Source organism: Ochotona princeps, chromosome 2, assembly GCF_030435755.1.
Source record: "Ochotona princeps isolate mOchPri1 chromosome 2, mOchPri1.hap1, whole genome shotgun sequence".
NCBI lineage: Eukaryota > Metazoa > Chordata > Mammalia > Lagomorpha > Ochotonidae > Ochotona > Ochotona princeps.
This window is the reverse complement of record NC_080833.1, coordinates 2,090,872-2,114,213: the sequence shown is the minus strand read 5'-3', so window position 1 is coordinate 2,114,213 and position 23,342 is coordinate 2,090,872. Positions and strand designations below refer to the sequence as shown.

The following is a 23,342-nucleotide window of genomic DNA, read 5'->3' as shown; positions in this document are numbered from 1 at the left end:
GCATCCTCCGCGAGCAGCAGAGCCAAGGCCAATGAGTCAAGGCCCAGCAAGTGCCTGAGGCCCTTCCTCAGGTCAAGAAAGGTGTCTTTGCTGTGTTCCAGGTCCCCTGCTTGGGTCTAGAGCTATGCAGCTGTAGGCAGGAGGCAGTTAGCTGGGACAGGAACTGGGGCTGGGACCCGCCAGTGGCAAAGCCCAAGGAGTCGGGCTGCCTGCCTGTTCAGGAGCCGCGGGCATCACTGACATGGCCTGCAGAGCAGTGGACTTGACTGTGACTGAATCCCAAAAGGGAGTACAGGGCTGTGTGAGCCAGCCACACCCACTGCAACACCGACGGCTGCATCACCAGTAGACGTGCATCTGGAGACACTGGCACGGGGCGAGACAGCGTGTCCAGCCCTTCACTTGACGGACAATGAGTCCTGGTGAACGGCATCTCCCTGCTGTCCATCCGGGCATGAGGTCTGGGTGGCAGGAACCCGGAGACGCACAGAACCCAGCGCTTCCATCGGGACAGCCACGGAGCCCCCCAGCACGTGGCGCGGCATACCAGGCTTCTGGCCTGGTCCTCCTGTCCGAAGGCAGCCGGCTCCACATTCACGGACATGGCACCCGAGTCCAGCTGGTCTGTGGGCCTGGGTGCTCTCACAGCCCCGGACAGCCCACCTGAGGCCACAGGGAGGGGAGGGCAGCCTCTCTGGGCGTGGTCCTAGAACCGCCCCTGGAGCAGAAGTGGGGGGAGCAGGACAGTGGGGTCTTTAGGGGCCTCAGTGTCGCAGGGAAAGGCTTTGGGGACAGAGGAGTGTAGAGACACTGCCTAGGACCGCAGCTCCCTGCTCCATGTGCAGGAAGGGTACCAGGGCCCCGCAGTCCAGTGCGGAGCCTGCTGGACCTCACCCCTCCTCCCCAGCTGCTCTCTCCCTTGGGGCTGGGCTGGAGCAACAGGGAGCTTGCCATGCAGGGGCTTGATCCAGAACCTTCTGTGCGAGTGGCAGGCAGGCCCAGTAGGGACTGAGCACGGAGCCACCCTTGGCCCAGGCAGCCTGGGGATCATCGCCAGGACAACCCAGCGCCCCAAGCTTCATGCCCCTGTCTGCGAGGACCCAGGAGGTTCGTCTGTGCCCCTGGGGTATCTGTGCCTGGGAGTTCGCTGGGGCCCTGTTGAGGGGCTCCAGTCCTGAGGGTGCAACCAGCCTCACTCAGGTCGAGTGCTGCTGTCCTGGCTTTGCCGATGGCTGCAGAGGTTCTACAGCCAGGCCCTGGTAGCTGTCGGGGCTTTGCAAGGTGGCTGGGACTCCAGGGCGTCCTGCTGTCCTGCCCTAGAGCTGAGCAGGGTTAGGGCAGCCAGGTGCATTCCCGGGGGCCACACCATGCCCCGCGCACATCTCGTCTGTCTTGGCCACACAGCCTGGGCAGAAGAGGGCTAGCAGGCAGCTCGGGATCCAGCCCAATCTAACTGCTCTCCGGCGCCTGCTGGAGGAACGGCTCCGGGACGGGAAGTGAGGCTGCAGATTTGATTTGGAGCAAACACACGATTCATTACCTCAAATGAGTAGCCGGCCCGCCCTCCTACCCCCACACCACCACAGGCCACAAGCAGAGTGTGAGAGCCCTCTGCCCACCTCCCACCAGGCCTGTGTCTGCAGAAGAGGGTGAGGAAGACACGCGGGCAGGAGTGCCCTGAAATCAGCACCCCAGCCTGGTGTGGGGCTCCCTTGGGAGGCGGGCAAAGCTGATGGCAGTGTGGGAAGAAAATTCTGGAAGGTGGAGGGTGGAGCTCATCTCCATTGGAGATGGTCCTTGGAGAACCTCCCACGTTAGCAAGCCAAGCCAGCAGCCCCCAGCCATGGCTGTCTGTGGGTGTGGCCTCCAAGCCTGCAGCCCAGACCACGGCTGTCCGTGGCGCGTGGCCTCCAAGCCCGAAGCCTGGGCCATGGCTGTCTGTGGTGCGTGGCCTCCAAGCCCGCAGCCCAGACCACGGCTGTCTGTGGGTGTGGAGAGCACGCGGCTGTCACTGGCAGCCGAGGCAGAGTGGATTCAAATGCAGAAGAAAGCAATTTAGGGTTAGCATTCAAGTTAATATTGTCGTGAGCCAATGGCATGTTCCTGTCTAGCAGAGCGTGGAAAATTCATCCTGTTTCGGCGGCAGTCCCTGGCTCCAAATTAGCAGACGTCTCAACTCCTCATGGTCTTTCTCTTCATGTCTTTTCTTATCTTTTTCTATATTTCAAAATCGTGCCTTCACCCTGCCTGGCACCCTCCCCATCACACAGGTGTGGGATCCCTGGCCTCAGGGTGGAACAGAGCTGGCCGGGGCACTCCATCCAGGCCCCACCCACGCTGGCTAGCCGTGCAGGGCATCCTGGGCACCTGCTGCTCACCCACTGGGCCAGGGGCTTGGGGCAAGGTCGAGGGGTCACTCACAGCCAGCAGGGCCCCCATTATCTGCACGCGTGGGTGTGGGAAAGCGGGGTGGGGAGGGCGGATTCCCTCCTCCAAAGGCAGTACGTACCGTGAAACAGACACAAGGCATCTGCCCTGCTCCCCGGAGGTAAAGAAGACGCGGGCCAGTCAGCAGGAGATTTCAAACCATTTCTCAGACACGAAGGCCACAGGAATGAGATGCCGGTCAGAAGAGGAGGGTCTGGTGGGCAGAGAAGTGGGATTGTGGGCGCCTGGGGTGAGGCCAGGGAGGAAAAGACCCCCACCCCAACAGCAGGCAGAGCCCGCCACCCCACCAGCGCTCGTTTTTGCTTGGGTGGGCCGTGGTGGCCACGCACGGGGGACTTGCACCCCCAGGAGGACCTTGCTGTCCACTGCTTGAGCCTGGCCAGCCCCCACACCCGGGTCACTTCCAGAGCCCAGGTTCCGGATTCCCACACTGCCACGGCAGGCCCGGCTCCCGCCACAGCACTGCAGCCTTTGAGGCTGAGCCGGCGCTGGCCAAGCCCATGAGGTCACAAGGATTACGTCCTGGGCCAGGACCCGTGCCACGCTGGGATTCACACCTGAGCCCCGTGGTGCTCACAAAAACCAGGTAGAGAGAGGAAGAGTACGACCTGCCCCAGCACCCCAGCCCCCCAGCCCCGAGGACCACTGTGCACACCCTCAATGACATGGCTTGAACATCCTCCTGACAGGCTCGGATGAACAGGGCCTCTGGGTGCCTGCAGTGGTCCCCGGATGCGAGCTTAGGGTCCCCCATGTCCTCCTGGAAGGGGAAGGAGTCTGTGGGGAGCACAGGAGGTTACAGGAAAGCTGTGTTGGAGCTTCACCAACGCTTGCGATGAAATACACTTGCCATTTCATTTCCTTTGACATGGATTGATTCCTGTCACACTTGAAACAGAGACCCTGTTTAGGATCTCCCCGAATGCCTGCTGTCAGCAAAGCCCTGGCCTGGAACATTCTCCTTCCAGGCCGCAAGCTAAAGCTATGTGAACACACAGCTGGCCCCAGCGACCCTCACGGGCCAGCGTCCCTGACAAGACCAGGCACAGCCTCTTCCCTGCGAGTGACCCTCACGGAGACCTGGGCCCTGGGCCAGGCAGGCCCTTCCGGGGTCCTTGGGCAGCGGCTGTGGCCCCTGGGCCGCAGGGCAGCCTGGAGGCCTCCCCTAAGATTCTTCCAGACGCTGGAGGATGATGCCTGAGCACTTAGAAAAACAAAACAAAAGCAAAAGCAGCCTCTCGGTCCTTCCGTTCCGGACGAGGCTCCCGGAGCTGAGCACGGCAGGCAGGGCCGCGTCTGCTCTGCGCGTCTGGTCGGCACTTCGGGTTCTTACTAGACAGACACGGCAGGTCTTTCCAGGGGCTCAGCGATGCTGGCGCTGGGAGGACCTGCTGCTGGTTACTGGTGTTTAGGAGCCAGGGACGGCAGTGCGTGGCATTTGACCCCGGGGTGCAGGGGCTGCCCGCGGCCGTGCAGGCTGCTGGGTCTGCGGTGCCCTCACTGCACTCACCGACACCCACTGTGTCCCTCCTGCCAGGTGAGCTGCCCGGCTTTGCTGAGCCCTCTGATGACCCTCAGCCTGGCTCTGGCCCAAACTGGAGCTTACCGGTTTCCGTTAAACGTGGACTTGAACTCCCCCGCCGAGTGCAGCGTCTCGTCGGTGAACACGGGCACGGGCGCCCGCACGCACTCGTGTGAGCACTGCAGGGTCTCGTTGTAGGCTGTGAAGATGTCCACCGTGCTGGGCACGCGCGCCGCTGGGAAGTCCGTCAGGTTCTGGCAGCTCTCCTCCTGCTGGTTGACCTTGCGCTGGTGGCTGCTCCGACGCGCGCGCCCGCTCTGGGCACAGCTGGGGAGACAGGGGCAGGTGGGGGCAGGCCCTGCGCACGCCACCCAGCACAAGGGGGCAGCTCCCGGGCTCTGCTTCACCATTTGACAGCTTTAACGGCAGCATTACTGTGGGCAGAGCTATGGAGGACAAGGCTGAGGCGCAGCCGCGCAGAAAGGCCTTGGTGGCTGTGTGGTGACTTGGTTTCCCCAGCAGGAGACGATCACTCGCTGCCACGCTGAGCCTGGACCAACCCCTCTTCCCCAGGAGAGTGTATACAGGAAGCTGCCCGAGTCCATGGGTTTCTAGGGGCCACCACAGGAACTCCACCCTCAGCAGCCTGCTGTCAGAGACCCCGCCCCCACTACCTGGATGACAAGTTCAAGTTCATGGACATGTGGTTAGCTGGGCGAGGTCTACTTTAGCCTGAGGAGTTAAGCCCCCACCCCACAGGGACACATCTCCCCTCCCTCGCTTCTGCTCACTGCAGGACCCTGCTCAGGGAGGGGGCTGGCTCGGGACTCCAGGCTCCTACAGGAGCAGCCCCACCTCACAACAGGGGAGTGGGGGACAAAGCCAGACAGCCAGGACCCCCTGACGTCTCCACTCCGGCAGGCCTCTCTGTGGGCTCACTACACTCCCTTAAACATGAAGGCAAGCACCCAGCACAGCACAGGCTCCCAAGGGTGGCCTCTTCTTGGGCCTGCAGTTCCTCACGAGGCGGCATGGGCAGGGGTCTGGAGTGGGGAGCCACTGTGAGCACCCCATAGGAGCTGCCAAGGTCTCCTTGTCACCACCTCCAGGAACCACCCGGAGTCTCGGCTTGCTGGTAACCAGGAGGTGGCCAGGAGGCCTCCCCGGTGAGGTGGCAGGCCTGCCCGGAGGCTGCCCCGTGCTGCCTCCCATCTTGGCCAGAGTCCCACAGTGTGCTACCTCCCAGCTATGTGTGCTTCTCAGCCAGCCGCAGACTCCGCACCTGTCCCCGCAGTGACCCTGTGCTTACTGAGGACGCCTTGGGGAGGTGCCTACGCTTTGATGTTGACAGCAGCTGAGGTTGCTGGAGGGAGGCTGCGGGCAGGCAGGCACAGGGTCACCCCACATTTTCCCTGAATTTCCCAGGTGCGGGTCAGGTGCACACCCCTCAAGGCAGCCTCTCAAAGTAGGCCAGTTTCCAGAGAAAAGTGGCACAGACAGGCTGCCCGGAGCAAGGCGCTAACCTAGTTGAGCAGACACACAGGGCCGTGGAGTGAGACAGCAGGGAGAGGGCACCGAGTGAGTACAGGTTCCCACCCGCTCCGCCTCGCCAGCAGAGTCCAGGGGGAGCTAAAACAGAGGCCTGCTCTCGGGGGGACTGCCAGAGGGGCGCTCAGACCCACAGAGAAGCCGGGAGCAGCTGCTGCCTGGTGTGGTGTGGTGTGGTGTGGTGTGGTGCGGTGCGGTGCGGTGTGGTGTGGTGCAGTGTGATGTGGTGTGGTGTGGTGTGGTGTGGTGTGGTGTTGTGTGGTGCGGTGCGGTGTGGTGTGGTGTGGTGTGGTGTGGTGTGGTGCGGTGCGGTGCGGTGCGGTGTGGTGTGGTGTGGTGTGGTGCGGTGTGGTGCAGTGCGGTGTGGTGCAGTGTGGTGTGGTGTGGTGTGGTGTGGTGCGGTGTGGTGTGGTGTGGTGTTGTGTGGTGCGGTGCGGTGTGGTGTGGTGTGGTGTGGCGGAGGCCACGGCGAGGGGAGGAGGCCGTGCCCCAGGGCTGGGGTGGGGCACCTCTGGGGACCCCCCAGTTCCGGGCCTTACCAGTTTTTTAAGACAAGAGTTGTGATGAGAGCAGCGATGACCATGATGAGCGAGACGGTGATCGTGATGACCTGGTGCACGGCCAGACCTGCAGGGGAGAGGTGGGAGGGCGCAGTGAGCAGGGCCTGGCGCGGGAGGGGCACGGCTCTTCCGGCCCTGCAGAGGTCGTTCTCCCCGGGGTCCTCTCCGTGCCCATGACCAGCTGCTGTCCTTCCTCCCCCTGCTGTCTGTGGGCTCGGCCCCTCTGTTCCAGGTCTGCGAGCAGCGAGGCAGTGGGCAGGGGCAGAGCAGCTCCAGGAGGAGCCAGGAGAGCCCAGAATTTTCTGAGGATGGCAGAGGAGGGAGGTGTCGCACAAACTCTCTTAAGCCCCTAGAGGGTCCTCGGGTCACTGGTGGGGACCTGAGATCCATGATCAGGGCTTCTGGCCTCCCCCTAAAGGAGGGTTCCCAGTTCCTGGAGGGGCTAGCGAGCAGGCACAGAAGGACTGAGCCGGCCAGAGCACGTGCTGCCCTTGGCCCTTCCTCTGTCCCCCTGCTCACCATAGGTGGTGGGCTGGCTACAGTTCCCACTTCTGCCCCCTCTTCCAGAACCATCCTTCCTGAGCCCTGGACGTGAGGGACAGCCTGGGTAAATTTTTCTGAATGGTCTGAACCACCTGGGATGCCCAGGGACTCTGCTGTGTCCCCCGAGCAGCAGTGAGGACCCCCGGAGAGTTTGCAGAGCCAGCAGCAGGGGTGCCACCCTCCTGAGATGTTCATGTTGTTCTGAGATCCAGGCCCCACCTGGGCCCCGACCCTGCCCTGGACGACCTGGCAGCTGCCGGGCACGCTGCCGTGTGTGCCTGCTACGAAGCAGCAGACCTCAAAGTGGAGACTGTGCTGGCAGCTGCCCAAGGACACAGTGTCGCACACAGATGTCACCTCTCTGCTGAATAGGATGCTCGTGGGGGAATTGCCTGATGTATGAGAACAAGTTGGCATGAGCAGAAAGCAAGTGTGGCCTCCCAATACTCAGGGATGCCATGCTCCTCGAGAGGGGTTCCCACCTCACGCCCTGCAGGACCACGGGCCCACCTCAGAAGGCAGGCCACTGAGCCCAGGGCAGCAGACACACGGGAACCGCACGGGTGTCCTTCTTCATGACCAGGCCAGCAGGGACCCGCCAGCCACGGCACTCACTCTTGGGAGCAGTCACAATGGGCCTATAAGCGGTAGCACTCATTGCTGGCTCGGCCAGTGGCCTCCCCTACCCCTGTGCTACAGACCTGCAGGCCAGTTTCCCATCTCTCCCAGAGCTGTCAAGCCATGCAGCCAGTGGTAATGAAAACAACATTGTGGCCCAGAGACCACGCTGAGGCACACTGGCAATGGAGGGTCTGGCAGATCCATGTCTATACCTAACCCCAGCCTCTCCCTGGTGGGCAGAGGGAGGTGGGAGAGCCCGTCCATTCTCGGCACAGTCACGACGAGTGGGTGTCTGCTCAGTCCCCTCTCCAACTGCACCGGCACACTCCCCTGGGGTCCTCGGGAGATAGTGTGCTGCTGTGCAAAGCGATGATGGTGACGGTGATGAGGATGGTGATGATAGTTATGGTTGTTATGGTGGTGATGGTGATGGTGATGAGGATGGTGATGAGGATGGTGATGGTTGTTATGGTGATAATGGTGGTGATGGTGATGGTAGTGGTTGTTATGGTAATGATGGTGGTGACGGTAGTGACAGTGATGGTGATGACAGTGATGTTTTTATGGTGATGATGATGGTGGTGGTTATGGTTGTTATGGTGATGATGGTGATGATGGTGGTGGTGGTGATGGTGATGGTGATGATGATGATGGTGATGGTGATGATGGTTATGGTTGTTATGGTGATGATGGTGATGGTGGTGGTGGTGTTGATGGTGGTGATGGTATTGATGGTGGTGATGGTGTTGATGGTGTTGATGGTGGTGTTGATGGTGTTGGTGGTGATGGTGGTGGTGATGATGGTGGTGACAGTAGTGACAATGATGATGATGATGATGACGGCTGTGATGGTGGCAGGGATGGTTTGGAGAAGGGAGAAAAATACAGTGTGAGCATGTTCAGCAAGCGGGAGGCTTGCCAGGTGTGTGATCCTGTTTACTTCCAACAACGCTGAAGGCAGACCCTGGCATTACTGCTTGTGGGAGCAGAAGTCTCTGGGGAGTGTGTGCCAGCTCCGTGCATCACCCAGGGTGCCCACCACCAGAAGCAGCCACCCTGTTCACTCTGAGCCAGAGCCTGCACCCCTTTCTCCTCTTTCCCTGGCCTCTGAAGTCAGGGGGTCAGGCACTCAGACCCACTCCACGTTCTAAAAAGGCCCCTCGGGAGTGCTGATTGGTAAGCCACATATCCCTCCCCGTGGAGACAGCTGGAATGGACCTGCCACCTTCTAGGCTGGCACCTCGACACCTGAGGAGATGGGAGGGGGGGGCAGAGGTGAGTCACAAGGGGGCAGCAGCACAGCGTCAGCCGAGAGAGAGACCTGCTCCCCGAAGGCCCTGAGAGTCAGCCCAGGGCACTGGGTTCTGCCCCTGGGTTCTGACCCCTTAGATCTTGTCTCAGAGAATTCTCCAGTAGGGTTGAACCTCTGTGGTGGCCAACATGCTGGGACTGGCAGCAGGTCCACTGCCAGTGGGGCTTGTCTGCTTAACTCCCCATGGGATAGGATGGTGGGCAGAAGAGCCCGGAGCAAGGAACAGTTGCCCACTGATGCCAGCTCAGCCCTGCCTCTGCAGCACCCTACAGATAAGAACCAACTGCTCATCGGTTTCATAGCAAATGTTCAGGAAATTATATTTAAAGGCACAGAGACAAAGATGGATCCGGTTTGCTCACCAAATGCCCAAAGCAGGTGGGGTTGAACCAGACGGAAGCCAGTCTCCCTCACAGCTAAGTCACTTCCTGCTGCCTGCCAGGGTGCCCATGGCAGGATGCTGGGGCAGCACCCCAAGTGGGGCCAAATGGCCACCCTTCACCCTCTTTATGCCCCCTGCATCCATGCGGACAGCCGTGTAACGTGCCCCGAAGCTCAGGACCGGGGCATCCAGAACACGTGCTCAGAGAGCAGGCGCAGGGCCAGGATGCTTCGCGGCATCTGCCTGCACCTGCAGGCCCTTCCTCTGCCTCCTGAGCCAAAGCCTTCCACCAGCCTCCCCACTCTGAGACTCACAGGGAGCTCTATGTGTCAGTAATGAGCTGAGAAACTCCCGGCAGGAACACCACCCCAGTTGCACTTTCCCAAGCAATGTCCTGACGGCAGTCACCTTGCTAAGCCGTCACACGCACGATTGATCCAATCCATTCGCAGCCTGCACTTTCTGCACCTGTCTGAACAGCCGGGCACCTGGCACTGAAAGCAGTGAAACACCGATGCCCTGGGCCCTGGCAGGGCAGGGACGAAAGCAGACATTTCTCTGAAGTCCCTGCAAGTAAACCCAACATCTCGAAGCCAATCCAGACTCTGCAGCCACGTCCCAGCTACAATTGGCAAGAGACGAACACTTCCCTCCTCCCCCTTACAGGCTCGGCTTGTGCTTCAAAGCCCTGCCACCTAGCTCCTGTGCTGGGCTCTGCTGCTATGCCAACCCCTGCAGACCTCCCTGACACAACGGTCAGACAGGTCCAGGCCCTGATGTGTGCGAGCCAAATAATATCTGTGGGGAGCAGGCGGGAAAGTGGAAAGTGTGAGAGGACAACGCACGGCTTCCTCTGTGTGATGCTGGGAGGTGCCTCGAGCCTCGCACCTGCCACCGTGTCCTCCCCAGACGCCAGTGGTCACCTGCTTCGGTCTAGGTGAGGCCCTGGAGGCTTGCCTCACAGCCAGGGTAGGCACGCCTTGTCTTCAGAGCTGTCCACTAACTGCTTAGGTTCTGTGTACACCGTGACCCGGGTCACAACCATGTGACAACTCTGTGTGAGCCCACCACCACAGACTACAGCAGCCAGGCCGGCCAGCGAGCGGGACTGGCTGCATCCCAATTAAACTTTGTTTACAAAATTCGACAGTGGCTGCACCTGGGGGAGAGCTGAGGCGGCCTCCCTCATGAATTTCATCAAGGCGCACTGATTCCCAGCAACTGGTTAAAGCTGGGTCTCAAGCTACAATTTTCTGCCTCAAAAGAGAAGTGTCCCAACGCCAGCAGGCACGCTAGGTCGGCTTCCAGGTGGCTGCGGGGTGGTTCCCGTCAGCCCCCGTCTGCCACCGTCTGCCCGACGGGCCAGCAACAGGTGGACTTGCTCGCTGGTGTCCAGCAACAGGTGGACTTGCTCGCTGTGTGTCCAGGAAAAGCAGCTCCTGTTTTTTGTGTTGGCAGGAAACTGCGTCTTGTCAAAGACAGGAAGCCCAGATCCCGGGACGGTCACCTTCTGACGGACTGCCCACCACATGCGGCCCTCGCCTTCTTCCCAGCCGGCCTCACTAGCGCCTCCCACAGTCCCCGCTGGGTCTCAAGGACAAGCAGGAACATCTGCCCCATAGCCCATCTGACCCCAAGGAAGGCAGCCCCAGCAGTCTGCTCATCGGCGTGGAGGGGGCTGGCAATGTCACCAAACGGGATCCCCAGAAGGGAGGAAGCACCCAAGTTTCTCCTCTGCCTTCCCCCAAGGTCACAATGGAGTCCAGCCTTTGAACTCTGGAATCCAGGAGCTGTGCTGCCTCCCCTAGCAGTACTGGTGTACCTGCTAATGTATGGGTTCCTGCTGCTTTTGGTAATTGCCACCATATACTAACGTGCTAGGAATCAGCTGCCATCCCAGTAATGAAAAATTATACCAGCTTAATAGATGGGGTAGACAGATCCCCTGGCTCTGCATTCATCAACAGGGCTTCATGGCTGTATTTGTGCTGCGTCGTAGTAGAACCAACCCTGAAGACAGATGGGGAAGGAGGTGATCCATCTCTGAGCCCGAACAAGGTCTTACAGAACGCTGGATGAAGCCATGGTCCCCGGGAAACTCACCCGTGGAGAGCCTGACACCGCCGCACGTGCCCGTGGGGGCTGGTGTGCAGCGCACAAGGCCTGCGTACTGGCAGGAGCTGCTGCTCTAGGACTTGCCAAGGCACAGGGGACGCGTCTGTCCTTCCAACACTGGGATCTCACACACCTGTCATACTGCAGCAAGGACCCATGGCCCTGGAAGGCACCTGGGGGTCATGGCCTGCGACGAGCACAGCACCCACGGCCTCAAGGGGCCCTGGAGCTGCTCCTGGGAGCCGAGAGCTGAGCCTGAGCCCTCTTCAGGGATGCACCCAGGGAGGGAGGAGGAACATGCTCCACGCAGTGGGCAGCACGGCCCCTGACCTATCTGTCCTACCATCCCAGTCACATGTGTCACCCCCAAATGGAAGTCACTGAGCTCTGGTCCTTGGCCTGAGTTTGTGAACAATTTTGTGGGGACTCAGTCAAGCCCACTGGTTTGCACATCGGGCCTGGCCTTCATGCCACAGGGGCGCAACAGAGCGGTGACGACAAGCCTGATTGGCCACGGTTGGCTCTTGCAGGACAAGTTCATGACCCCTGGCAGGAGGACCCCAGAGACCCCGAGGGGGTTCTATGGCATGTAGCACCATGTGGGGCAGAGGTGAGGGGGCCGTTGTCGCCCTGTGTCGCTCCCGCTGCGTGAGAGCCCGGGCAGTGGCAGGTGGGGCCAGCAGGCCTCCTTGGCGGACAACAGGAAGGCACTGCTAAGCAATTTCTGAATTGAATTTAATGGCTGTGAAAATGGGTAACAAATGGATGCCAGCGCCGTCCATCTGGCCGCCGTGACTCACACGGAACACCGTCCAGCTGTCAGCGCTGACCAAGACGCCGAGCGGGCAGGGTGAGCGCGGATCCAGGCTGGAGAGCCCAGGGGCCTGGCCGGGGGGGACAGCAGCAGCTTCCGGGCAGGGGGCTCCGGGGCTGGTGCGGTCTGACCTTGCCCCTCCCCTCCCCGAGCACCCTGCTCCCCTCATTTCAGGACATGAGTGACATGCAATGACTGGCCACTCTCCTGGTTCCCTGCAGCCTGTGACAATCTCCATGAAGGACAGTACCTCGGGAAATGTGCTAGGGCAGGCTTGCCTTCCCAGGGCCAAGGGGCGGTCAGGGCGTCTGGCGGGGACACCACGTGGGCTCTGAGTGGACTTGCCAGAAAGCGGCTCCCAAACTCCGGGTTCTGTGTTCCCGGCACAGGTGATGGCTGGGAAGTTGGAGGCCTGTTCCAGCAGGGCTGTCGGAGCCACGCCCTCTGGGAGATGACTGACCCCATGAGCATGCTTGGGGTGGTGGTCACCTAGCCAGAACAGGACACTTTCTAAGGGAGGGCTGCCAGAGGGGGGAGTGTGGTCCTAAAGCTCTCTGCTCCTGGTTCCCCTGCACTCCCCCTCCCCAGGAGCAGCCCCCTCCAGCAGCTCCCCTCCCCAGGCTCCTTGCCCTTACCCTTCTCCTCGCCCTTTGAGCCGATGGGGCTGCCCGGTCTTCGACTCCGGTCCTGCGGTCCTGCGGCCCTGGACATAGAGTCAAGTCTTCACCTGCCTGAGTCTCCTCTTCAGGAGACATGCCGGCTCCCAGGAGCAGCTCAGCTCTCAGAGCAAGAAGCCCTGAGCTGCTGGTGTCTGCAGGCAGGGGTTGGCATGGCATGGCCAGGACACAGCCTCAGTCCCTCTCCCAAATCACTCTTGGATTCCACCGGGAACAGCGTGCGGGGCCAGAGCCTCTGGGAGGTGGTGAGGGTCAGATGGGGTGGCCATCAGTGGCTCTGCTGGATAGGAAGTGGGATACAGTTGGCTGCTCATCCCATGTGGCAACAGGACACCCCCTAAAGGCCAAGCCCGGGTCACAGGCTCCCCCCGCTGTGAGCTGACAGTGTCTCTCTTGTACAGGTCTCAGCCCAGGGTGGTTTGTGGCTCAGTCAGCAGGCCTGAAGGAGCCGGCCGCGTTCCGAGCTGGCTGGCCCTGACTCCCATCGGAGCTGTTCTTCCAGCTAACTGCTCCGCAGTGCGCAGACCAAGCACAAAATCTGTGAGTGTGGCACAGTGCTCCCAGCAGGTGAGCAGCCTCTGCTCGGCCCTGGCATCTGGGGCAGGGGGAAGCGGCGCCCAGGACTGCGTGTCCGGAGCAAGCAGGGACCCGGGTCAGGGGCCTCGGGCCTGGACGTGCACACGGAGGGACAGGGCAGGCACGGGGCTCAGGCTTTGAGGGTGAGAGGAGGGAGACTGCGGGGGGGCCAGGAGTCCCCCAACCCGGGAAGGCCATGGGACTGCAGCCTCTGGCCCCGCCAAAGACCCTTCCAGCACCCTGGTTTGGCCTGGAGTCAGCAGGGGCCACCCGGGCCCCTGGCCCAGTTCCCTGCAACACATTCGCCGGCCTGGCCGGCAGCAAAGGGCCCAGAGCAGGAAGGGGAGGCCAGCGTCCTCCCTTGGCAACTGCGTCGGCACTCTTCTCCCACAGAACACGCCAGGACACTCCCAAGGTTCGTGTAAAGTAAACTAGAAACAATGTTAGCTCCACACAGGAATGCATCAGGAAAGTATGGAAGACCCTTGGAGGTTGTTTGCTCTAAAGTCAACTTCCTCTTTCAGCCATGTTTCCAAGGCCCCGCCTGTGTCTGATCCGCTGGCTATAGGAGCACCCTCGAGCCAGCAGGAGGCCAGCCTGGAGGAGGGGCCGTCTGCCCTCTCTCACTTCTGCAGCCAACGCCCCAGCAGGGGCTGAGAAAGGAGCCGCAGGCAGGTTCTGCCGGCCCAGGAGGGCACTGCTCGCTGCTGGCCAGCGCCTTGCAGGAGCTCCTTCTCTGAGCAGAGCTGGGCCGGCAGGACAGCCATGGCGTCCCTCGTGCCAGCGCGGGGCTCCAGCTGTCCTGCCCGCTGTGTCCACAGGGATCCCTCCCACAGGGCTGAGGGCCGCCTTCCTTCCCCGACCACCTGGGCCAGCTCCCAGGCCGGAACGGAGGCCTCGGTACTGCATCCATGTGGAGACAAACTGGCTCACCCACGCTCCATCAGGAACCAAGGTCGACGGCAGCGCAGTCCACAACCTCCCCTGCCTCCCCCTGCACGTGCCCTGTGGAACTCGGGTCAGTGGCACACTCCCTCAGTCCACTCACACAGCCCTGCCCCACGTTCTGTCTGCCCAGGCGGCTGCGACTACCACCCAGCTGAGGTGGGACCACCGCTGGTCCCCTGCCAGCACCCCCTCTGCCAGGGCTCCCCCTGAGTTCATTTCTCCCCATCAGTCTCGGCCCTGCTCCTCGCTGTCTTCAGAAGCCACCCACTCGCCACACAGGAGTCCCCACACCTGTCCGGGGCTATCACTTCACCCACCCACCTCACTGCCAGCTGAGACAGGACTCCAAGGCTAGAAGGAGCCGAGGGGCAGAGTGGCCTAATCCTGCCCCCACTCGGGGTCAAGGCCCCAAGCTGCCCCCAGGGACTCAGGGGTGGGGCAGGCAGGGGGTGAGCTCCCAGGAGTCTCTGAAAATCTCTAGCCAGATGGCCAGGAAATTGCAAGCAGCCGTTCAGGCTGGGAGCTGGAAGGGGTGGAAGAGGCCAGCTTCCCAGGGCCCTCGGGGCACACCTGAGGTGGGGGGGCAGGGAGAGTGGAGTGGCCGGCTTCCGGGGTCCCCAGGGAGCTGGAAGAGGGGGAAGTAGCTGGCTTCCGGGGTCCTCGGGGCACTCCTGAGCAGCTTCCTGGTGATGACACCCTTACAGTCACAGCATCTTTTGCTAGCCCTAATTCTAACCATGGACACAGGGAGGCAGGTGCAGGCCCGAGCGCCTCCTCTCAATCCCCCGTGGCTCCTCAGCAGGCCTCGGAGGCATCCTCCTCCAGGGCATGGAACTGAGCAGTGCCAGCCCCAGGTGGCCAGTGGCCTGTGGGGTGGACACAGGAGGAGCAGCTGAGAGCCCCCAGCCCCGCTTTCCACAGCTCTGAGGTCACCGGGCAAGGGCCTGGCCCAGCACAGCTGTGCCCCCTGCACCTGGTATACCACACAGCAACTGCAGCTGGACAGGCAGGCGACCCTGGGCACTGCCATCCTGCAATGCCAGATCTGGGCTCAGCTAAGCATCGAGAAGGGCCATGGGCTGGGTCCCAGGAGAGGTGGGTACTGGGGGGAAGGGGCAGGCCCACGCGAGAGGAGCTGCTCTTTGCTTTACTCAGGCCCTGTGACGTCCCAACCCGAGTCCCCACAGCTCAAGGCAGCCCCCGGGACAGACGCTGGCCCACAGACGGTCCAGCCAGCCTGGACCTTGCTGCAAGCTGGGGACACGGGGACAGAACAACAGCCACCTTCCCACCCCCAACGGGACTACCTGGAGGGCTCCAGGGCTGGGGAGATGAGAGGAGGCTGGGCCTCCAGTCCAGGACGGGCGTCCCTAGAGGATACATGGCCTCTTCTAGTGCGCAGAGCGCTCACACTGCAGCTGGCCAGGCCACGGGCTGCAGGGTCGGGAAGGGGCGCTAGAGCGAGGGTCAGCAAGCTCCAGTGAAGGGCCCCACTGGGGACAGCGTGGCCCCATGGTGGACGTGGGGCTTGTTCAGGCCCTGCGATTCCTACTTTAACCAGCAGCCCTGCCTTGGCAACTGGGAGGGAGGCAGAGGCCCCCACGGAGAGGGACTTGGAGTCACCCACAGGAGACCCTGAATAGGCCAGAGCCTGTGCCGGGAGGGGGCTCGGTGCGACCATGAGGACAGTAACGTAGGTCGGAGAGCTGAGGACAGGTGTGGCTGGGGCCACAGGGACCGCCACCTGCACACCAACGTTCATGTTAGCAAGAACACCTGGCTTCTGCCACGCTTAGCTCTGGCTCAGAGAACCCGGCACGCCACACAAGATGGCCAGGCCCAGCACGGGGAGTGACCCAGTGAAGGAAATTCAGGGGAACAGAAAAGGGGGACAGTCTCGGAGCTGACCACCGGGTACCCACCCTGTGGTGATAGGGACGACACAGCAGACACAGAGGAAAGGCCGGTACCCGCAGGTGGACCGGGATGGGGGCGGGACCCGCAGGTGGACCCGGACGGGGGCGGGACCCGCAGGTGGACCGGGATGGGGGCGCGACCTGCAGGTGGACCCGGACGGGGGCCAGCCCAGGGCTCTCACATGCAGGAAGCGTCAGTGTTCTGGACAGAAAACCTCCAGGAATGGTTTATAACTGAATGGAGTCATTCCTGATCCGCCCTGCTGCTAGACCTGGGCAGTCTCCTTCAACGCTGAGTCCACACCAGGGGCCCAGGGAACCAGGAGTCCAGGGAACCAGGCCCCTCTCTCCCGGCCAGCGGCCTCCAACCAGACGCCGTGACTTCCAGGGCCGGAGCAGAAGCCACGACTTGCGGGGCTGGAGTAGAAGCCGCGTACCACCCTCTGTCCTTTCACTTGGTTCTCCCCAGTGAGCACGTGATGCCACAGCTAAAAATAGACCTCGGGACGTCTGCATTGATCAGGGCAGCGATGCCACGAGATCACGCAGAGCAGGAGGGGGTGCCAGCCAGCAAGTCGGCAGTGACGAGAGGAGGGTGGGAGAAGAGGGTGTGTTTCACGCTACAGCCCTCTAGCCCACGTCCCGTGCCAGTCTCCTCTGAGCCCACACCTGCGATGGAAGAAATCTTTGGGTGTTCCTTATTGTCTACTTGAAAGAAGGGGAGGTGAGGGGACTGGAGGAAGAGAGGGGGTGGCCTTCCGCCTACCCATTCACCCCAAAAGACTGCAACAGCCAGGGGTAGGCCAGGCCCCAGGCAGGAGCTGGGAGCTCCACACATCTCCCATGTGGGCTGCTTGGGCTGCCCCTGTTCCTTGAGGCTGGAGGGAGAGCCACGCTCCCAGAGGCTGCCTGACACGGGGCACAGGCTTCCCAAGCAACGTTTGCAACCAACTATGTCCAAGCAATGCCACTTCTGCTGCTTCAAGCCACCTAGGCTGTGGCCTGTGGCGGTGGCAGCCGCAGGAACTCCCACCCGATGTGGACTTGGCTCTGGGGGATCAGGCAGCTGGCTGCTCATGGAAGGGGTCCCCTACAGAGACGTGTACTGAGGAGAAACCATGGGCTCGTCACTCACTAGCACCTGTCACGGCCCCACTCACAGCCGCAGCACTGCACCCCGCATCCGCGCCCCGTTGTGTAGCTCTGGCCAGAGTGAGCCTCAGGGCGCCTGGCTACCCATCACAGCAAGTGCTCGCTCTAAGCCACCAATGCTATTTTTCAACTTGATGTAGAGCGAGCCTTAGAACGGGTTCTAGGGCACCGTTGTGCCCAGCGTGGGCCTAGTCACAGCACGCTTTCCCATCCGTCTGCTTCTTCTCTTGTTGTCACTGTCACCATGCTATTATGAGCTACGTGCAGGAGGCTGAACTGGGCGCCTCGCAGCACTCCACGACGTCTCGTTTCTGGCCTCTGGCGCCAGTGAACAGGACCATCTTCACAACTCCTGCCTCTGTGTGGTCAATGTTGAAGGCCAGGGATGATGGTGGGGGACTACTCCCCCTGGGGGGAGTAGACTGCTTCCCTGGGGCCCCCGGAGGGAGCTGGGCCCTGCTGACAGTGTCAGCCAAGACTTCCGGCCTCCAGACCTGGGCGGGCACATGCCACTGGGCTGCCAACGCCCTGCAGGTGACACTTCACTGCGGGAGCCACGTGAAATGGACACCATTGATGCTGCCGCCAAGAGGCTGAGGGAGGCTGGGAGATGCGCCGGGGCCCCTGCAGGCCACTAAGCAGCACACCCTATCCCCAGGCCCAGGCGGCTCCCTGCTGCAGCCCTGTGCCCCTGCCACAGAGGGAGCTGGGGGAGGCCTCGGCCCTCGGTGGCCTCCCTTGGCCAGATGCCACCCAGCCCCTTCAGCCACTCCCGTGGACACAGCAAGATGTACCAGCTGTTCTTGCTTCCTTTGTCTCCCATCTGCCCGCGACGGGGAACTCCAGGACATGGAAAAATCAACCTGGACGCTCAGCCGGGCTGAGACACAGGTACACGGCTGGCGGGTGAGGGCGACATGCTCCCAGTGGGCCAACTTGGTGTACCCAGAGTCTGCTCAGACTCCAAGCCCCATCCCGCACACCGTCCCGCACACCGTCCCAAGCTTCACTGCATCCTCCTCAAAGCCCCGGAGCTGCACCTGCTGTGTGTGCGTCAGAGGGAGGCATCCTCGCACAGAGACGCCCCAAGGAGCTGGGCCTCCTGGAGCAGTAGGGCAGCCCCAGATGCCTGCCCCCGGCCCAGGACACAGCCTGGCCCAGGCCACACACGCGGCTGTCGCACAAGGCCCAGCAGCAGCTCGTTGAGGAGATCATCGCACGGAAGCTAAGCCCCAGGCCTGTCTGGCTAGCCCTGGTGACCGCTTGTCACTATGCTGTGTTATTTAGCTTGACTGCGTATTGCTCCGGCGACTGCAGTTCTAGCCCTGGAAGGGGGAGTTCCAGGCCCTAGGCTCCACCTCTCACTTGTGGCCCAAGAGGCGCTGTCCGCGGGGTCTCTCCCGCTGCCTTGGTCCAGGGCTTTGAGCAGGGTCTGAATTGTTGGCCCCTCGAGCACTGCCCAGCCCGGGCTCAAGCCACTGTGGACTCTGAAACGCAAGTGGGCTCTGCTTCCTCTGCTGGCCTGTCACTCGCCAGGGGCCCCTCCCACGGACAGCTCATCACTGCAGCGTGTTCTGCACAGCCGGGCTGCGTGTGTGCTGTGTGTGCATGGCTTGGCATGAGGTTGTAAGTGTGTGACGTTGTGTGTGGATGTTCCGCGCATCCATGTGGACGTATACCAGGACCAGCCGAGTGCATGTGGGTGGGTGTGAGGGTGTGCACGCATAGGTGTGCGTGTGGGTCCATGTGTTGTATGCAGACGTGTGTGTGAGAGCAGGTATAGCAGAACGTGTGTGTGGTGTGAACAAGGCTGCAGGAGGGTATGTGCCTAAGTGTGCGTGTGTGTGCCGTGCAGCACAGCTGGCATGAGCCTGGGTGCACAAGCCGCCCCCCCTGCTGGGTCAGGCAGGTTCCGTCTCCCCTGGCCGCTCCCGGGGCCTGAGCAGCACGCAGTCTAGTACGGTCAATAATTGCTCCGCTGATGGATTCATTGACCTTGGACCAATCGCTTAAGTTCTCAGCCCACTCGTCTGCCAAAGGGAGAATGGTGTGAGAGTCCTTTAAAAATCAGGGCGTACCGCACAAGTGGACGGCTGGGGAGGGGGCAGCTCACGAACAGCACGGAAGGCCTCACGCGCCAAACGCAAACCTTGTGCTGCCAAACCCGCTCACCAGTGGCTGGCCTCACTGCCCTTAACAATGACAGAGGCCCCCAAGGGCCTGGGTGAGCCACACCAGCAGGTGTCCCTTAAGGCCAGCGTGACACTGCTCAGTGTCCACACGCTGTGCCTCCCACAGCCCTTCAGCTCCCCAGGGACCCGTCATGTGGATCCCAGCCCTTCCCTGTGTAAAATCACTCCATCCCTGCCAGCCTTAGTCAGCACAGAAGCCTAGGCTGTGACCGCCGGGGCCACAGCCCCTCCTTCTCCAGCAATTATATCATCAAGACTGAGTCAGCGCGCAGCATTATTGAAGTCAGGAGGCCAATTACCCCCCAGGCAATCCTGAGAAGGTGAGTCAGGAGCCTCTCAGGCAGACCTCCTGGAGATGGGGTTGGGCCAACCTGACCTTCACTTTGCCGATCCCTCCCAGCTGCACAGAGCACTCAACAGTTCAGGTCAAAATGTAACAGACTCAGCAGGCTGGGGAGAGGAGGAACTCAGAGACCCAGCTCCGCCCACAGGACGCTGAGCTGCGGGCAACCACAGCATCTCCTCGCTGGGCCGCTGAATGTGGGCTTTGGGCACACAAGGCTGTGTGCATACATGGGCGCAGGGGCTCGAGGGGCAGCGGAGGGGAGTAGGCATTGGCACAGGCATCAAGTTGCTGCTTGGGACTCCTGCATCAGAGTTCTGGGTTCGAGTCCTGATGACTCCACCTCCAATCCAGCTCAAGCACTTGGGTCCCTGCCATCCTCATGGGAGACCAGACTGCGCCCCGACCACCACTTTCAGCATGGCGCAGGATGTGGGGAGTGAACCGACAGATGGGAGACCTGTGTATGCAGCTACCTCTTTGTGTGTCTGTTTCAGGCAAAAGTGAAAGTGGATGCCGGTTTAAAATAGTAGGAACCTGCACTCAGAGCCACCTTGGTCTCGGGAGCCCTCTCACCCATTGCAGACCAGACCCATGCTTCCGCCCTCATTTGTCCCCCCAGCTAAACCCATTTCCCAGGCTGCCACCACCCTGACATTCTGGGAAATATCCCCCAACAGCGAGTTCCCTGAGCCCCCTCCAGAGCGGGCTGGAAGCAGGCTGTGCTCTGTGTGGCTCCCACCAGGGGTGTACGGACAGCCCAGGTCACCATGCTCACGTGTGTCCACTAGGATGGTCACAGCGTGAGCATGGCCTCTGCGAGCCCCGATGAACTTGCGCCAAGTCCCCTGCCTCACCCAGAACTCATCCGCCACCGCCACCTGGTCACTGGCTGAGGTCACAGCCCAAGGTCACTGGAACCTGGCTGAGGTCACAGCCCAAGGTCATCAGAGCCCAGGCTGAGGTCACAGCCCAAGGTCACTGCAACCTGGCTGAGGTCACAGCCCGAGGTCATCAGAGTCCAGGCTGAGGTCGCAGCCCGAGGTCATCAGAATCCAGGCTGAGGTCACAGCCCAAGGTCACTGCAACCTGGCTGAGGTCACAGTCCAAGGTCATCAGAACCCAGGATGAGGTCGCAGCCCAAGGTCACTGCAACCTGGCTGAGGTCACAGCCCAAGGTCATCAGAGCCCAGGCTGAGGTCACAGCCCAAGGTCACTGCACCTGGCTGAGGTCACAGCCCAAGGTCATCAGAGCCCAGGTTGTCGCAGCCCAACGTCATCAGAGTCCAGGCTGAGGTCGCAGCCCAGGGTCATCAGAGTCCAGGCTGAGGTCACAGCCCAGGGACACCAGAGTCCAGGCTGTCTAGAGTCATCCCAAGTTCCATCCCTCAAAGGAATATTGCTGTGGCTTTTCTCACCCAGGGAAGGGATATGATGGCTGCTTTCATTCTAGATTCTTCTGTGTTGCTGTTGCTTGGGACCTAGAGCGAGAGCATTGTCTGACGGACTCCTGGATTCTGCAGTGGAGCAAGCTCTGGAGCCGGCTCTCCCGTGAGGCTGGCGGGCCCCGTCAGTTGGGCACTCACTACCTCCCAAGGGAAGCTGCACTCAGGAGCTGGAGCTGGCACTCTGCACCGGGCCACATGCCTGCCTGTGCCTCACTGGCTCCAGCCCTCATCATCACCCTGCCATGCTGCCCCCTGTCTCCTGGGAGACGACCTTCCAAGGTGCACTGCGGGTGCCCCAGTCCAACCATCAACCACTCCTACGGAGCTCTGACTTCTTTCATGGGAATGCCACGCCCAGGTGCTTGGGTGTACTCCTGGCCCTGGAGCAGGCAGGGTGGCTCCAAAAAGAGGGCCGGGACCAGTGCCGAGCACCCACAGGTATCAAGTCCTCTGTGTGGAGCTGAGCAGAGCCACGCCATGGCTCTGTGTAGCAGGACCCGGCGAGGAGACCTTCCTTTGGGAGGAGAGCAGGCCAAGGCAGGAGCCAACCCAAGGCAGGGGAGGTTGGAGGAGGCCTCCCATACCTGGGTGTGGACGAGTGGCCACCTGACTGTGAGCCCTGTGTAACGCTTGTCCCTGCCCTGTCAAGACCCTCCTGGTGTCCTGCACCACGCTCCGCTCGGGGTAACCATGCCTGTTGTCCCCCGCTGAGCCCCACTGCGTCAGGCTGTGCCCCACTGTGCCAGGCCAAGCTCCACTGTCCCCAATGTGTCAGGTTATGCACACTGTGCCAGGCAGTGCCCCCATTGTGCCATGCTGAGCCCCACTGTGCCAGGCCATGCCCCCAATGTGCCATGCTGAGCTCCAGTGTGCCAGGCCATGCCCCCAATGTGCCATGCTGAGCCCCAGTGTGACAGGCCATGCCCCCAATGTGCCATGCTGAGCCCCAGTGTGCCAGGCCATGCCCCCAATGTGCCATGCTGAGCCCCAGTGTGCCAGGCCATGCCCCCAATGTGCCAGGCTGAGCCCCAGTGTGACAGGCTGTATCCCCACTGTGCAGGTTGTGTCCCACTATGCCAGGCTGTGCCCACTGTGCCAGGCTATGCCACACTGAGCCTCACATTGCCACGCTAAGCCCTACTGTGTCAGGATTTGCCCCAGTGTGCCGCATTGCGCCAGGTTGTGCCTCAGTGTGCCAGGCTGTGTCACACTGACTCCCACTGTGCCCAGCCGTGAAACAATTTACCGCATCAAGCCTCACACTGCCAGGCTGTGCTACATGACACAGAACAGAAACACAGCCACCAGAGCAGGCAGAGTCTGCGCCCCTCCCCTCCTCGGGTGGAGGGTCACGTCTGTGCAGGAGGGGACACGGAGCGTCCCAGCAGTGCGGGGAACCACAGCCAAGATGACTAAGGCAGAGAAGTAGCAATGCAAATGAGGCACTGCCTCTCGGGGACTGATTTAAGGATCTGTTCAAAATCAAATTAACTTTTTGACTTATTTCCCCAGAAAGCACAGGAGGCAGCAAGCAGGCCTGGCACTCACTCTCCCAGCAACAGGGGACATGGGCGGCTCGGGGGACGGAGTCATACTCGCAGTCCCCAGGTGGGCTCCCGCAGGGGCAGCTACACAGGGTGGGCAGGCAGGGCCAGGTCTCCAGGAACAATGGAGAATGAGGCTCCTGGAAAGGGTGGGAAGCAGAGAAGGTGGCCCTCTACCCTGGCCACAGGCCCACGCCTCCACCAGACATGGCCATGGCTACCCAGTCCTGAGCCATGATCACCTTGCTGCGGGCCGGGCCGAGTCTACAGCTGGCCCCGCCCCCAGTGCGCATCTCACAGCTGGCCCCACCCCCAGTACACCTCTCACAGCTGGCCCCGCCCTCCAGTGCACCTGTCACAGCTGGCCACGCTCCCCAGTACACCTCTCACAGCTGGCCCCGCCCCCCAGTACACCTCTCACAGCTGGCCCCGCCCCCCAGTGCACCTGTCACAGCTGGCCCCGCCCCCCAGTACACCTCTCACAGCTGGCCCCACCCCCCAGTGCACCTCTCACAGCTGGCCCTGCCCCCTCCAGTGGTGCTTCTCCCCTTCCACTCCTGACCACCTGCCCTTCCTTTAGACCCCCCTCCTGGATCAGGACCCCATGGTGCCCTGAGTGCACACTTGCCATGGTTTGCTGATCTGTTAGAATCACGCTGGCTGGCCAGGTATCCCCAAGAG

At 61.7% G+C, this 23,342-nt stretch overlaps 1 protein-coding gene across 2 annotated transcripts in view; it reads right to left on the bottom strand.

Annotated features, from left to right (window-relative positions):
* Positions 1 to 23,342, bottom strand: part of AJAP1 (adherens junctions associated protein 1) — an 87,262-nt gene that overhangs the window by 4,087 nt on the left and 59,833 nt on the right. For both annotated transcript variants that reach the window (XM_058660773.1, XM_058660772.1), the window contains exons 3-5: positions 6,058 to 6,145; positions 4,055 to 4,297; positions 2,510 to 2,641 (exon numbers count right to left, since the gene is read on the bottom strand). In XM_058660773.1, coding sequence (XP_058516756.1) covers positions 2,569 to 2,641; positions 4,055 to 4,297; positions 6,058 to 6,145 — 404 coding nt within the window. In that variant the 3' untranslated portion in view covers positions 2,510 to 2,568. The remainder of the gene's footprint in view (positions 1 to 2,509; positions 2,642 to 4,054; positions 4,298 to 6,057; positions 6,146 to 23,342) is intronic.